Source organism: Drosophila melanogaster, chromosome 3L (assembly GCF_000001215.4).
Source record: "Drosophila melanogaster chromosome 3L".
NCBI classification, from domain to species: Eukaryota; Metazoa; Arthropoda; class Insecta; order Diptera; family Drosophilidae; genus Drosophila; species Drosophila melanogaster.
Genome location: NT_037436.4, coordinates 12,040,601 through 12,056,545, shown reverse-complemented (window position 1 = coordinate 12,056,545; position 15,945 = coordinate 12,040,601). Strand labels below are relative to the sequence as shown.

The 15,945-nt window shown below is 40.2% G+C and overlaps 3 protein-coding genes across 11 annotated transcripts in view; 1 reads left to right on the top strand and 2 right to left on the bottom strand.

Annotated features, from left to right (window-relative positions):
* rols (rolling pebbles) overlaps nt 1-15,945 on the top strand; it is a 56,635-nt gene that overhangs the window by 8,314 nt on the left and 32,376 nt on the right. For 2 of the 9 annotated variants that reach the window (NM_001274809.1, NM_168488.2), the window contains exons 1-2: nt 72-316; nt 838-1,352. The exons of 3 other annotated variants lie outside the window; for them this stretch is intronic. In NM_001274809.1, coding sequence (NP_001261738.1) covers nt 1,115-1,352 — 238 coding nt within the window. In that variant the 5' untranslated portion in view covers nt 72-316; nt 838-1,114. Of the gene's footprint in view, nt 1-71; nt 1,353-15,945 lie in introns of those variants that run through there. 4 more of the 9 variants (NM_001274807.1, NM_168490.2, NM_168489.2 and 1 more) reach the window with 3 other exon arrangements.
* On the bottom strand, nt 11,190-11,967 carry CG43638 (uncharacterized protein). The gene has a single exon (NM_001274812.1). The coding sequence runs from the start codon at nt 11,831-11,833 to the stop codon at nt 11,465-11,467; it is 369 nt and encodes a 122-aa protein (NP_001261741.1). The 5' UTR covers nt 11,834-11,967; the 3' UTR covers nt 11,190-11,464.
* Nucleotides 12,329-14,159, bottom strand: CG6793 (uncharacterized protein). Its single transcript, NM_140284.2, has 2 exons — nt 13,495-14,159; nt 12,329-13,433 (listed from the first exon to the last, which is right to left on the bottom strand). Exons 1-2 carry the CDS (start codon nt 14,134-14,136, stop codon nt 12,381-12,383), a joined length of 1,695 nt encoding a protein of 564 aa, NP_648541.1. The 5' UTR covers nt 14,137-14,159; the 3' UTR covers nt 12,329-12,380.

Genomic DNA, 15,945 nt, shown 5'->3' with positions numbered 1-15,945 from the left:
ATTTGTGTTTTGGAGAGTTGCGCTCTCAAACTTGGAGACCTGCGGCTCTCCGGCACTTTTCTGGCTTTTGCGCTCAGTTTCGAAACGAACTTCAAAGCTCGCGCAAGCGTACCGCACGCGAATCGGAAAACGCATTCTACGATCGGCAAATCATCGCGATACACGATCTTTCTTCAGCCGGCATTTTCTTGTTCGCCACTCTGGATACGGTTTCAAATCGCAAAACGTGCCAAGTTCCTTAAAAAGTGTGCGAAAATTGCAAATATTTTGAGTTTCCATGTGACGTATGCGTAATGTGACCACAGTGCGGATTAAAGTAATATATTTACCTGTATATAAATGCGACTATATATATGCGTGTGTGTGTGTGTCATTGTCTAGGAATTTTGTTTCGTCTGCAAAATGTGCAAAGTTTTTTAATGTTTACATCGCGAAATTCCAAGAGTCCCAGTTGACTCACGATTAAGACAAAAAGAGATTAGATAAAGAGTGACCAACTTATCTATACATTGGTGTTCACCTTAGTTTCGCAAATTTATGAAAATGTTTTGATTTGAGATTATAAGGCTTAAAAAATCGAATACAACGTTGACTTAATTTGAAATCTAGGCTCTTAAAACTGAAGATTGATCTAACAAATTATTGTTTTGCTTTAAAAGCTTAAAATATTATTCGACAGGTGTAAATGTGACAAATCCAATTAGTAAACAAGTAATTCTCTTTGCACAAAAACGCAGAAAACTAAACAAAAACCTACACAAACTACATTGGTCGTAATGTGTGAAGAAATTAAAAATTATAAATTTAAATAAGTGTGGTTTTTCTCGTTTTGTAAAGCGCTCTTTAGATGTATTTCGAAAACGAATTTAACGAATAGGTGTAAAGGAAAAATCCACAAAAGTACGTGCCACCAAAAAGTGCAAAAGAAGGGCAAATCGAACGAGAAATTCGGCTCGAAAAGCTGGACAAAATCGACTTGAAAGGATTCGCAGCTGGAACTGCATCCATCCAGATACAGATCCAGATACATGTGTATATACCGTATACCAGTGCCGATACAGATACAGATACATACATACATGAGGCAGCCTGCGAACCACAAAAGATACATGCCATGTTCCCACTAACCAACCGCTCTTCGAGTGGCAATCGCACCAACAACAATCCGAGCAACAACAACAACAACCAGACCACAAGCTTCATAATCGGAGGTACCACCAATATTAACAACAACAACAATCAGCTTGGTGGCACAAACAGCGCTAAGGATAAAGGAAATTTTGAAAATAATTGGAGCTGCAATAAAACAACCGGTCGTCGATCTGGCAGTGGAAATAGTTGCAGTTTTTTAGGTAAATTTTAATTGTAGCACTTAAAGATGCCGTTGACTGAATATTTCGAATATTTGGGCAGTCTTAGCTCGTTAGGTAACAACAACAAAAGCCTTGCTATTTTTATAGCCAACTATGTGAAGGATAATATTAAGATTCCGTTTTATAAAATTTAACTCAATACCCAAGTAATTTCTCTTGAATTAAATCCCATTAGTAAGACTCGGCCCATTGCACTAAAAACTTATTCGTACGATCTCGATTAAGGCGGCCTCTTTGATCACTTGAGGTTTATCTTATGACCATCGCATCTCTTTCATTGGAATGACTGCAATTTCACAGATCGCATTTACCTTTTTCCGTATTGTCGCTCTTGTGTCGCGAACCTTTAAAGGGTTACTGTTTTTTTTTTAGCAACAATTTACAATGCAAATTGCATTAATTGCAATTTTCTGTTCGAATTGAGTTGGTTGGTTGTTTGGTTCCCGTTTGCGGCATTGTTGTTGTCTTTACATTAAAATGCAAATACTTTGCACTAATTTACATGTCGCGCCGCCGATTGCAGTGGAAAATGTAGACCCCTCCGCCCGTTCGTCATTCCTTCGACCACAAAATCGCCTGGGGAGACAATGGAAATCTTTTGTGATGATCACACACGACTCGGCAGCGGCTTTGTATCTGTGTGTGTTGTGTGTGCTTTGGGGGAGGAAGTGTAAGTGTGAGCTTGAACCATGAGAAATGTCATAAAAATTCCTCTGTCTACCAGTCTGTCTTCCTCTTTGTGGGCTAACGGGGTACTCGCTTTTTTATTTTGAAAAATGTTACTTATATTAAAAAGAGCTGAAATTTCAACTTTTTGGTAATTTCAGGATTTATTAGATTAATCTGCATCTGAAAATTTTACCAAATGTATTTAAGTGCAGCTACTATCAAAAGACTTACATATTTGTATAGGTTACGTTCTGAATTACTTATACTGTAACATGTTTCTCTTAATTCCCTTGTAAGGTAAAACATTATAGGGTATTTCTAGTTCGAAATGCTCAATTTTACCTTCCTTGTTCTGCTTCTGATGTTGCGCTTGCGCAATCCCAAAAAGCATCTTCGCGTTTTCTGCGCTCTTTTCACTGCGCATGCGCAAATACACAAACACATGTGGAGAAGGAGATTGTTGGGGCAGAGGTTTTTGGGGATGTCGGCACATGCGCTTTGTTTGTCTGTTGCCAAAACACTGAGAGAAATTAAGCATTTGTACCTATACGTATAAGTTTTAGCTTATACCACTTTAACGATGCTTTACCTCAACGAGATAATATACCTTTTGATAAGCAATCTTGTTCTCTAATTCCCATGTTTCTAATTCACAATGTCCTAAACATTTTTCTCCGTGTAGTGGGTTCATTGCTGCTGTGCGCTTGCAAGAATTCCCAGAAATATTTTACTTCGAAATTTGTTAACAAGCAGACAACAAGAGCAACAACCACAGAAGCGATCCAACCGAAGACATAGGGAACATTGTGTGTTTTTGTTTGTTGTTTGGCCTGGGCCATGAAGTGTATCAAGTGTTTGCTGGCTTAGCTCCCTTTCTTCTCCATCGGCTTTGTTCGCAGCCAGAGACTTCAAGTTGAAGGTTAAAGTTGAGCGGAGCTGAGGAGCTCAAGCCTTTCGATTGAATTAGAATTAGAGTTCTCTTGTTAGAGTGAATTTCGCAGAGGTTTACCGGTCAGGATAACGTTTGAGTCATAGAAATTGAATGGAAGTGTTCTTCAATTTGACAGCCGTTGGCGGATTTCAAAGTCTCAAGGATGGGAACAGGATTTGCATTCCAATAATTGCGCTTCATTTCAGATCACTTTAGCCTTAGAAGTTTCGAAGAAATGTCTAAAATGAACCAATTGTAAAACTTATAACACTGACAAGCGATGAGCATTTAAAATCTCAACTCAGATAAGCCTGGCTTTGCACACTTTAGAGCTGATAAAATGATTTATAAAGCCCCTAGAACCAGTTAACTCCTCATACAGCACAGCACTAACCAATAACTCATTCAATCCCATTCGATGTGGTAAACAGCCTTCACAGTTAGCCCCATTGAATCCGATTTCGAGTCCATTCCGAATCTCGACGCGTGTGGTGTACCAGACTCCGCAAATCGCTTCCAATTCCATTTTACACTGCCACACGGATCCGTGGAATCACTCGGCTGCATAGTTTTTAATTGCAAATTGCAAAACGGACCGACCAGCCAGTCAGTCAGTCATAACGAGTCTAATTAAGGCGATGTCTGAGGCTGAGGAACAAATATCTTGCATATTTTTAGATCCACCAGCTGGACATTTGCATTCGCAGACGGTCGTATTCAATGTCAGATGTACACTGTGCCAATAGTTCGATTGATTTGAAATCGATTATCCGGACAGTTCCACCTTTCACTATCAATTGGTTTTTGCTTGATATTTGAAAAATGTATTTTATGCTTGCTCAAATCAGCTAATAAAACTTGCAATATGTTGATTTTCTTGATTTCAATTAGAAATTTAATATTTGATCTTAAGAAATTGACTTGCAAGCTATATATTGCAAAGTGCAAACTTGTATACTTCGTGAGTTACTTGGTTTCTCCATGTGCACTCCGTCAAATTAGAAAGGGAGATCGGCGAGGAAGATGAGGAACTGCGAGCTGTGAGTGGCAATGAGTTAATTTGCTGCCAAAACACACCCTCGGGCCTCATTAGCTGCACTCCGAGTGAGATTTATAGACGAGCCGCGAGCTGCCGGCGGATTAGTTGGAAATGCAAAACCCTGGGGGTCAAAATACACGGGCTGAACGGGTCAAAAGGGGGCGAAGGGGGCGAAAGGGGCTGACGGGGCGGCAACAGCAGTCGCACTGCGGGTTGCCCTGCCAAATGAGCGCCTAAGGTGTCGACCAAGCTGGTCAAGATTGCAATGGGTATGTGCGGCCAAATGGCAGGGCCGATGGGCATGAATAATGAGCAGGAGGCCAACAAAAAGTGGCTAGCTTAGTTCCAATCCCATAAAAATGCCAGACCGCTGTCGTATTTTACAAACTGTGCTAAATAGTTGTTCTCATTTCAAATTGGGTGCTAGAAGAGGCATTATTTACTTCATTTTTGTTAACTTTTGTTAATAACATAAAAAAATGTGTCAAATGTACAGTGAAACATTAGGTTTACGCTTGATGCCTAAGTTTATATATCTTTTCACACATTAATGGTTCCGTTTGTCTTAAGCATCTCACATCATTTTGTAATTGATAAGTCCCAAAAAAAAAAAACGAAGGAGTTTATTACTCACCAAGTGCAATGAGCCAACTTGGGCTGCTCCCTAACAGCATAAACATGTCCGCAGTTGGTGGAGAAAAATGTAAAAAAATGAGTTTCCATTTGCTTTTGCATTTGCTGTGACATTTTGAGTTATTTGACACTTTGCTGGCGCATATCATCTTTCCCCTTCTGAGTGTTTCGCCATCGCTCTTTCGCTCTTTCTTCCAGCAGTTTATTAACTCATTATTTTGAAATCAACTTGGCCCGGCAGGCAAAACGTGTTGCAGAAGTTTCTGCAACCTGACAAGTTGCCTGCACCGCCAGCAGTAAATGCATGGATGTTGCTGCTGCCGGTGTTGCACATGTTGCAGATGTTGCTGCTGTTGCAAGTGCACAGCTTGCACAACTCATTCCCTCAGTTGTTGATTAAGTACTTGGGCACTCTTTCACCCATTAGCAAGCGTATATTATGCATTAAAATTTTAAACGAATTGTTGGCTACCGCAATTGGGCACAAGAAGCCGTTTTGCCGCTCTTAATTGATGCAATCAATAATTGCGGCCACATCTTTCATTTTCATAAGGAAACCACATTTCAGATACTACTCACACCACAGACAAACCGCACATATCAATCGAATTCACACCCATAAACACAAAATTAGCAAATTCATAAAAAAATCAGTAGTCTTAAGCCGCTTTTTGCATAAAACTGTTCATAAAATTGCAATCCGCTTATTCGGATCTAAGGTTAAGTCTCTGAAACTTTTATCTTAAATGCTAAAGAAATCATTCACAAAAAATACAAAACCAATTAATTATTTGCCCATTTAACTGTGGTGGCGGTTTGGCTGTTATTTTTTATTTTGTTGATTGCAAAATTCAGGGAACAACAAAAACAATTGCCACTGCCTTTAGCTGCGTAACATTTTGTTGTAGTGAGGCGACCAAAACATTGAGATAAAAAACGCGGCAGTTAAAAACTATTCACATCGCATCTGTAGTGGGTACAGTGAATATTGTTTGATAATGATTTCTAAGAAAATAAAAAAAATTTTAAAAGTGCCAAAACATGCCTCTATATCTATATCATTTGAAATGATTTAAGATATCTTTAAAATGCATTATATATTTTAAATGGCATTGCTTTAAGCTTAATTTTAGCTACCCTCTTAGTTGATTTTCACTGTACTCGCGGACTATGAGAAGTTGTAGGCGTGAGTAGTTTGCCGATGTCTTCGGCACTGGCGGTATCTTTTTCTGATGTTTCGAAAAGAGACGTGAACAAGTAGCCGAGGACATGGCCGCCGAATTCAAATGGAGTGGCAAAAAAGAAGTAGCGAGGAGATACAAAATTGTGTATCTCGTGGCGATCTGTTCAATGGATTCGCAATTACATTCATGAAATTTAATTGGCGATGGGAAAGAACCTTGAATGGATTAAGCATGTGGAGACAATGTGTTTGAGAGGAATAGTGTTGATTTATGGATAATAATTCCAATTCATTGAGGAGTTTCATGGAATTTGGCCTCAACTTCGGCCTAATAAAGTAGTATATCTGATTTTTGCATCGAGCACATAGCCCTATCAGACCTTGCGATCTTCATTTAGCTTGGCCCATATCTTGCACATTTAAAAACTCTTGCCACAAAAGTCACGTTTTCTACGAAGACTCCCCCCTCCTCCGCTCCATCAAAGTTAAGATCAACATGCGGATAGATCGTCTGAATAGAAAACCAGCGTACAAATAAAGAGACGTGCAAAAAAGCGCTTAACTAACATTTGTTGACTTTTGTTTACAAATGCAAATTTACCTATAATATTTGCACTGCAAACCCAAGCCATCATCTATAGTATTTCCAAGCAGCTCTACTTCAACTTCAACTATTTATTTCGGTTTGTTTTATTTCGAGCGCCGCGACAATTTGCCAAGCAAACTTTTTTGCGTTCAGATAGCGGCGAAAATTGTTTGTTTAGAGCTTAGCGGGGCAACGACAACAACAGGCAAAGCCAATTACCGTTTTTAATTATTTGTAAATATTTCAAATGTCCGACCGACTTTTGGCGCCCGCAGGAAAAAAAAAACAACCTAAAAAAAGAAACCAAAACTAAATAACCTTATCGATATGGCAACAGGTGCGCCATCCAGCGGACAAGGTGCGAACCACTCCACGTAACCGTTCCACATGCGATGTACTTATTATATATTATATCACTGCTATATCTTATCTCAGAGGTCCTCATGTTTCGCGTGCCAAATTCCATTTCAATGAGAACTTAAAGCTAATAGTATTCGAATAGGTACTTTCTACAAATACCACATTGGTTAATTGTTTAAATTGATAAGATCTGCATGAAGTTCTCAACTTTGGACTACCATCTTTCCAATTTTTGTATAATAAAATACGAAAAAAGCGCAAAATGTTAAGTGCACTCGTATAAAAGTTAAGATTTTTTCCGCATTTACACGTAAGCTCGTTGCTGTCATAATATCAATGATTGTTTTTTCAGCTTATTTCGAGTTGAAAAAACCTGGCTGACTAATTTTTGGCAAATGAGTATGGGATTTGAGTGTTGTCATTCATTCACTTATTGTTTCCTCTTGTCAGAAAAAAAAACTCAAGCTTGGTTTTTACAAAGTGGGCGTGTCGCATTGCGGTAATTTATTAAGTGTTTTTTCTCACTCTCTTTAATTGCCGCACAGATGATTTAGAGTCTTTTACTTTCTGCCTTTCCTCCGATTGTCCTCTTCTTCTTATGACTTTCACCTCGCCAAAGTGAAATTACGGCCTAATGACTAAACATTTCATTTAATTAGAAGATTCATCGCTCAGTTGAAGCCGAGACAATAACAAAAGGGCGGAACAAGAAAAGTTTTGTGAACTCAGTGAATCTGTAATCTCAGATCTTAGCCCATTAAAAAAATTTTTGGCAATCAGAGTAAATGATCTGACACCTGAAACCTCAAAAGCGGATTACGGCAGTTTAATTTTGATTTTGATGGATGTGAAGATTTCTGGGAAGGCAGTGAGTGCACTTTCCTCAACCGAAAATTTCTTACCTTTTTAGCTTTACAAAAACTCTGTTTTAATAAGAAACCCCTGCCGTTATTTTGACATATTCGGGATGCCCTGTTGTCGAACCCTTTTCGAGGTTGGCTGACTCACCGCAGGAACCTGCAAAAGTTGCAACATTGCAGCGAATTAATTTATCAACATTTACCGCTACAATGTCAACGCCACAAGAGAAAAGTTTGCTGCATTAAAAGGCCGTAAATTCGTCGGGACAACTTTGGGCCCAAAGTCTGGACCATTCGACTTCCAAGAAGCTGGCAACTTGATACAGCCGAAGTGAGCTCCAAACATTTTTGAATACCCACAATTTCTGGCGAGGAAAACCTCGATGCCGCAACCAAAGTTTGATTTATGCGTTGCGATGCTCAATGGGCGATACGACCGGGCCAAAAGGAAGTATAGCCGCAGTCAAATTTCCAGGTCCAAACGGCACGACTACCAAATGCGCTCGCTGGCCAAACTGGCTGCTCTGCCTGGCGGTTAAACGCAGCCGAACATAAATTATAGGCCATGGCTAAGTAGGAAAACTGTTGGCCCAAACAGCCAGGCACAGTGGAAAACCTAGGGAAATTGAAGATAACATAGGCTCTTACGCAGAATTTCCTGCGCGCAAATGAGTCACATGAAATTTGGGAATATAACTCTATATTTACAGATCTAGATATGCTCGTTTTGATTTTGATGCCACTAATCTGGATAAACACGATTAATCATTCGCATTTGACGTTCTAGAAAATTGGCCTCTCAAATGTTAACTCATAATATCAGATCAAGTTTTAATTTCTGTTATCTGGAAGATACATTGAATAATGGTACTTTTATATAACCTTTCAATATCTTAAAAAATGAGCAAGTTTTATATGACTTATTTAAATGTAGATCCTGTGAATGATCGGTTTATTTTCCACAATTTTCCCATCGTATTTTGCATTTCCCAGCAGCAGCAGCTTCACTGGCAGCACTTTTCGCCTTTCCCACTACTTTCATAATGTTGGCAAACATTTAACGAAAGCCCATAAGTACAATACACATGCCCAGGAACTTCGGCAGCCATATAATGCAAAATTTCCCTGCACTGCGGATGTTGGATGTTGGGGCTTTTGGTATCTGCTGTTGTTTTCCCTCCCCTCAATTCGATGCCATAAGATGCGATGCGGAGTGGAAGTGGTTGGATTCAGATTCAGATACATGTTGCCGCCGTCAATGTTTCGCCTTTGTCTCGTAAATTTGAACATTTTTATTATAAAAACCAAGCGGCATGGCTGCTGATTTCTCACACAATGCGCGCGATTTATTTTGTATGCATTGCATTGAGGCTGAAATTGATTAATTACAAAGCGGAAGACTTGCTGATCCAACCGGGCTAAGACCAACAACAACAACAACAACAGCAACAGCCATTTTGTTACGATTGTTCACTGCTTCATTTTTCAAGCTTAATTTTCTGTATTATTTTGAATTTGTTTTTATTGCCGCAATCAAGTTGGCTTCGTGATTGGCTGTAACCACGATTCTTCAGTTGTTGTTCTATTATTTTATTAGTCTGAAGGTTTCTGCATTATTTAAATGACACTGACACCACTGACATTTGAAAATTACATTCCTCTAATGCAAATGTGTGAATCAATAAAAATGTCTAATCGCTTAGGAAACAATTTTTATGGTTGTAACTTGAATCCAATAAGTGACACAGACGAGATAAGAATTCACAATGCACATTAAATATATACATATGTAATAAGATTGTGACCATGAAATATATAAAAGCTTGAAATAAACTAGGGTAGGTTTGTAGTCTAATACCTTAAGAATTACAAGTACTTCAGAGTGCTTTGTATATATGTAAACCTATATTGTATAATTACCAGATCTGGCGCCTTCTTCGGTCTGGCGCCCTTTAAGTATCTCATGGATTGCAAGTCGTAGCTAAAATCTCAAGTGACAATGGGGGCCAGTAAAGTCAGTTGTACTTACACTTAATTGCTGTCAAGTGTTTTGCAAAACCCTAAATTGCCATAGAATTCGTAAAGAAGAAGGGGTTATCCAGTAAAATGTCAAGACAATTAATTCCAATCGACTTGCAATAGATACAAATTTGTATCTCTTTATAGCCGCGATGCCGCAAGAAGTTGAGACATTATGTTTTTGATGTCACATGTGTGTTTGCTTTTTAATGATTCTGTGTGCCACTTAAATTTCACGGAACTGCCGCTGTTCTCGTGTTGCCGCTGTTTTAATGAGCTATTAAAATGTTTGGGGAATTGTAGTACATGTGTAAGAGCAAATTGCCGCGGAAGAAAACCACTAACAGGATTCTATACAAGTTTATTTTTATGAAGAGGATTTGTTATATGCCGCTTCCTACTAATTACTATAAGATCAGTTCTATTTATATACATTTTTGTAATCCCATATCCAATCGTTAAAAAATCATATTTTCAACCAAACTAACAGTGTTTTTCTTTTTCTTTCCAGGTAAGTTTTGATGTTAATTGCCGTCTAAGGTCACACAACTTTGATTAGCACATTTGTAAGTAAATGTTATTAATAAACACACATGAAATAGTTCGCTATAACAATGGATTATCTATTTTCGAGCACTGATCTCACTTGTATAAGCTTTACTTAATATGTTGTAAAACCTTTTTCGACACACTCCATTAGACAAAACCCAAGCATAAACGCTTCATTTGCCAAATCATTTAACATAATTAGACGGCAAACGTGATATGATCTCATAACCAGTTTCCATGGCTGGCAAATCCTTTCGGTTAATTGGCGAGCCGAGTGAAGAACAAAGGAGTTCTACCTGTGTCAGTTCAAATTCATAATTCAAACATCAATTCCGAGAAGCGAGTGTGTGGACACAATATTTCATAAGTGTCTGGCAAAAGGTCTGGCGACTGAAAAACGAAGCTCAAGTCAAACTCACTTCCTTTTGGCTGAAGTTTCGTTATTGTTTCGACTTTATTTGCAATCAAACAGAAAAGTGCACGAGGCATGGAAGAAGCTACACCACCATTAACCTTCAAGTCGGGTTCGCTGGTATTACTTTTGGTTTTTTTTTTTGACAATTTTCTGAGATGTATTTTGTCGTTTGGTTGCGCAAATAAAACGACTACAACGCCTGACAGCAGCGACAACGAGGCGAGTTTGTATCTAAAATCAACAAGTTCACGACGACATCGCAAGCCAAACAGCCCAACAGCCAAAATACAAAAGATAAAAACTTTTAAGCGTCGGGCAAATACAGATAGATACTGAATAACACCAAGACCACTAGCACCAATACACATGCTACCCATTCATTGCCAGACCTTTGCTCAGAAGGTAAATAGAACTCCAAACAAAACCCCAAAACTGAACCTCTCACTCGTTTACCCAATGAGTTTGGTTTTGTGGGTGGCAATAACCAAATCGGGCCGAAAGTTTCCATTGTAAAGTGTTGGATTTCGTCAGAAAACTAATAGATACTTCACCAACGATTAGATTGTGATAATAATTTTCCAAAATTGTATTAAAAAGTTTCTAAAACACTAGTCGATACAATTGCGAGGGTTAACCAAATGGGCTGATGTGCTTAGAACTGCTAAGAACTTCATAGATATTATACAGGGTATTCACTGTAACTATGTAAAAAGTTTCCTTAGCCCTCGGAAGAGTATGCATCCATTTTTGATAGCTCGCCCGTCTAAGATCCTCACTTTCAGTAACCTATTCGTTCACTTCACTTCATTTTGAAAAATATGTTTTCATAGGTATGTTGGCAGCCTCTTCATAGCAATCCCCTGCGGGTTAGATTCTCGTAAATGTCACTTTCAAGACTTCTGAGTTCATTCTTGGTTCTGGCCAGTTGAGTTCCGACGCGAACCAGTCTCTCGGCCAACAATTGATGCCGCAGGGTTAGCCTTCTTCTTAGGTTATCAAGGAAATTGTAGTCCTTTTCGCTAATTTGGTCCTCATTCATCTCGTCGTCCAGTTGGATGAGACGGTGAAGCGTTTTGTTCAGTTTCAAATGGATGCATTCACGTTCGACTTTCAACTGATCCTCGTCGGTTTTCTTTTGCTCCAATACCTCGATTTGGGCAGGAGAAACTATTTTCCTCAGATCATTGATGTTCAGTGTAAGAACGCTAGATGCCATTACTTTTGCAATTTAGTTTTATTTCCTTCAGTGGTATTTTTAAAAACTTCTGTCTGTTAAGAAAAGTTTGTAATTTTGTATGTGTGGGCTTTTTTTTTGTGGAATTATCTACAGCGACTAGCTACTCTTACGATTTCTAGAAAACTGAATGCTGAAAATGTTTTCTCCAAGCATACTGCCTATGGAAATGGGATCACTTTGATTTTCATACCATCATTATCATACAAAAGTAAGATTTAAAAAACTGAATTTGGCCGCCCGGTGACTAATGGCACTGGAAATCGATCGGCAGTGAATTAAATTTCGCACCTTTAATTGCAATTCAATACTTTTGATGAAAAGTTGCCAGTTGCCATTGTAATGGATATCTTACGAATACTTTGTCTTCGAGTTACAGCCTACAAATTTGACCACAATTGATGTCAAGTTAGGGGTTTTTAGTTTCAACGATTTCGGTTTAAGTTTGCTGCAGTTTATGTTTACTCAGGGTTAAGTCAAAAACTAAAGTTGTAGTTTTTATTTAAAAGCTCAAGAGACTAATCCTAGCTCATTTCTTTTGATCATCTTTGTCCTTGCCCTCCTGTAAAACTAACGCCTCGATTTTCTTGAGATTCTCATCGATTTTCTGTCTCAAAAGTTTCTCCTCTTTGCTCAACTTCTCGGAATTGGGTTCCTGTTTGTCCGATGGTTTTTCCTTTCCCTCCGCTTGGCTATCTCCTTGAGTTCTCCTGCCCATGGGCAATCGAGTGATCATGTGACGAGGAATCCGTATCTCTGCTCCTATCCGATTATCGTTTTTGTACTGACCCACAGCGCGAATAAATGGTTTTAGCGGACATCCCTTGGCTTGGGCTTCATCCATCAGCTGACGGGCGTAATCGAAGAAGAAGGCATCCTCGCGGAGTTCCTCCAATTGGGCCTCCCTGTTGTAGTTGGTACCTGGACGGGTCTCCTCCTCGATGCGTTTCTTAACCTGTTCGTCGAGATCCTGGCGGAGTTTCCTTATCCTTTGAATATGCTCCTCCCGTTGCTGCCGCTTAAACTGAACATTAGTTTGATGGTTTTGAAGCCGCTGTTCCTCTGCCAGCCTGCGATCCTCCTCTGCTTTTTGTCTGCTCTTTTTGGCCAGCCCCTCCTCCTCTCTTTGCACAGCTAAACGGGCGTTCTTGGCCTGTTCCTTCGACTTTCTCCATTTGGCCTGCTCGGCACTGTGAACTTTTCGCATCTCTTCCAGCTGGCGCTTATGGCGCTCCTCATCCTCCCGTGCACTGTAGTGCAGGCGAGGAGCCAGTTCCTTGGCCAGTTTTTCGTTTCGCCGGATACGTTGATCCACTCGCTCCTTGGCTCTGTCTCGTTTCAACTGCTCCAAATCTCCCTTGGCCTTGTTGTGGATATCACACCGCACCTGCTCCATCTCCTCCAGCATCTGGAGTCGCTTCTGGCGCTGATCGGACATGACCAAGGAGGCCAATGCCTCATCCTTTTTTTTGCGCTGCTTGGCCGCCTGCAGCTCCTTCTCCTTGGCCTGCTGATCCTTCATCATGCGCTCATTGCGTTCCCGCTCCTTAAGCGCCTCCTCCAATTCCTTGGCTTTGGTGGCCTAGTGGATTGGTGGTACAGTTATATATATTAATTTCAATAAAAATATGTACAAAACTCACCTGGCGTTCCCTTTCCCTCTCTGCAATTAGGTGCAATAACTCCTTTTTATGCTCACTTAGCTGTTGACATTGCTCCTTGTGACGCTGTTGTGCCTCCTCAAAACCCCGAAGCACTTGCTCCTGAAAGATCTTCCTGTCCAGCTCCTTCTGTTGCTGGTTGACCCTGGCGAACTCCGCCTGCACTTCTCTTTGGACATTGACACTTCGCATAACTTCGCTCTGAAGACGCGCGCACTGCAATTCCCGGGGACCAGGACGCAGTTGCTCCAGGAGTTTTTGGGCAGCCTCGATGCGTTTCTTCCTGTTTTTCTGATGCTCCAGGCGAGCAGCCTTGCTTTCCTCCTCCGCCAGGCGCTTGGCCTCCAGTTGCTCGGCCTGCAATTGCTTCAGTTCCCGGGCGCACTCCTCCTCCCGCGTGATGCAGAGATTTCGACCAGCAAATTTCCGGAGGAGTTCCTCGCCTCCGATTCGAAGTTTCTCATCCGCCTCTTCGCGAAGCTGCTGCTGATGCAGTTGCTCCTGTTTGGCGGCCTGCGTGGCATGGGCACGGATGCGCTGGAATCGCTTATTTGAGATAACCACTGGTGGTTTTTCACGCAAAATGGGTTCACGTCGCTCTTGTGGAAGCCAGCAATACTGCATGGTTTAAGTTTTATCCATTGACTGAATTATTTGGTTGGGTATTATTCTGTCGATGAGTTGTTGGGTTTCCATGGATCTTCGTATTGTTTGGTAGTTAAAGGAAAAGCCTTGTGGTAGCCATGGATCCCCAGCGATGACCTGGGTACAAAATTATAATAAGCCACAGCAACTCTCTTTATCAGTTTTGAATTGAATGTTATGGCATCAATTCAAATAAGTTACCTATGAATGTCTTAAAAACTGTAAACAAATTCATAAGAAAGTAATCAAAAAGTCTTACCATGATCAGATAAAAATTGTATTTAACCGTAAAACCGCCAAATGAATTTGGTAATGCTTGATTTTATCGCTTAATTCCGCCTAAATCATCCAAACTCATCACACCACAAGTGTCGTAACCAAAAATGCCAAAACCAAAATTGCCGAGTGTTACCAACATTTTGAGTAGTTCATTTTAATTAATTAGTTTTGCGAGCCGTGTTCGCAGTGCGCACTGTTGTCCAACACAGCGACAAGTTACTGTCAACGCAAATGGCAAAGATTTTGGTTTGATGGCTTAATTATGTCCAAAAGTTATGTTGAGGCCATTTGGCAGAGTCGGCGGCGCAAGTGACAGGTTTTGTGATAAAAGTTGTTGATGTGCTTTTGGCAATTACATTTGGCCAAAATTTTTGTGGGCGCTTTGGCCATCCAAGCCGAACCGATCCAATCCGTTGTGGTTAGTTTTCTGGTTTTGGGGCTCCCTCTCGAATTGTCATACTGAAAGCCAAGCCCCAAAAGGGCAAATCCATTTGGGCACGCTTCATTTGGCTCGTATCATTGCATTGAAATCGTAGATTTTGTTCAAGAGGGTTTAAATAAATTTGATTAACACCTGACTGCGAATCCGTACAATCACGCCGGCACAATGCTCCGTTTACAAGCCTTAGGAATATTCATTTCAATTTTGAATTGGGTCAGTGCTCCGCTTTTGTCGCTCGTTGTTGGGGTCTCTTTTTTTTTTATTTAGACTCACATATCTAACCCAGGCCACAGAAAGTACACAAACCCATGACGAGGCGATAAAAGGAGGGGGCATGCCCAACTATTTACACCAAAATCCAGGTTATATGAGTACAAACTTTATCGCTGGGCAAGTCACTTCAAACTTTAAAGGTGTTACAATGCGGTCAGTTACTATAGCCAAGTTCTTAGAAGTATGAAACTTCATTGGGCCATTAAGTTTGGTGCTCGAGCTGGTGCGCTATGGATATTAAAATACTTTCGGGCTTTTAGTATGGTATTATAATCCTATTGTAGAGATTAAATTAAATTCTAAACTTCCAATTGGAATATCTAAATGCTTTCAATATAATATTTACATTTGTTATACTTAATACACTCCTTTGACCCCTTTTTCTTACCACTTTAGATCACTGTGTTAGTCAACCTCTTTGTAGCATTTAGAGCACTTCACAGTTTCCCAATGCCTGTGACGTGAAGTGGTCTATAACTTGCTCACTTACACCATCTGAACATCTGAATAGCAACACATACAACACCTTACAGAGGACAGAAGACTGAGACTGAGACAGCGAGTGCGTCAAGTACCCGATTCTTATCTAATCGAAACTTATTGGCTCCCCATAGACTTTGCCTGATACCGTGTAAATATACGACTGCCAGTGATTCTACTTGGTACATACTCACATACGTCGCATATAGGCAGACAGCCAGACATATATCACTTGATCTTCAAGTGCGAATGACAGCCCGGAGTAGAAAAGACAAGAGACCGAAGACTGAAGACCGAAGACCGGAGACCACAAG

Bases quoted from the DNA above. Each gene is read 5' to 3' on its own strand.
- CG43638 (NM_001274812.1), bottom strand. From the start codon at position 11,833: ATGGCATCTAGCGTTCTTACACTGAACATCAATGATCTGAGGAAAATA.
- CG6793 (NM_140284.2), bottom strand. From the start codon at position 14,136: ATGCAGTATTGCTGGCTTCCACAAGAGCGACGTGAACCCATTTTGCGT. The intron at 13,434-13,494 runs GTGAGTTTTGTA...CCAATCCACTAG, and splicing joins AGAGGGAAAGGGAACGCCAG to GCCACCAAAGCCAAGGAATT.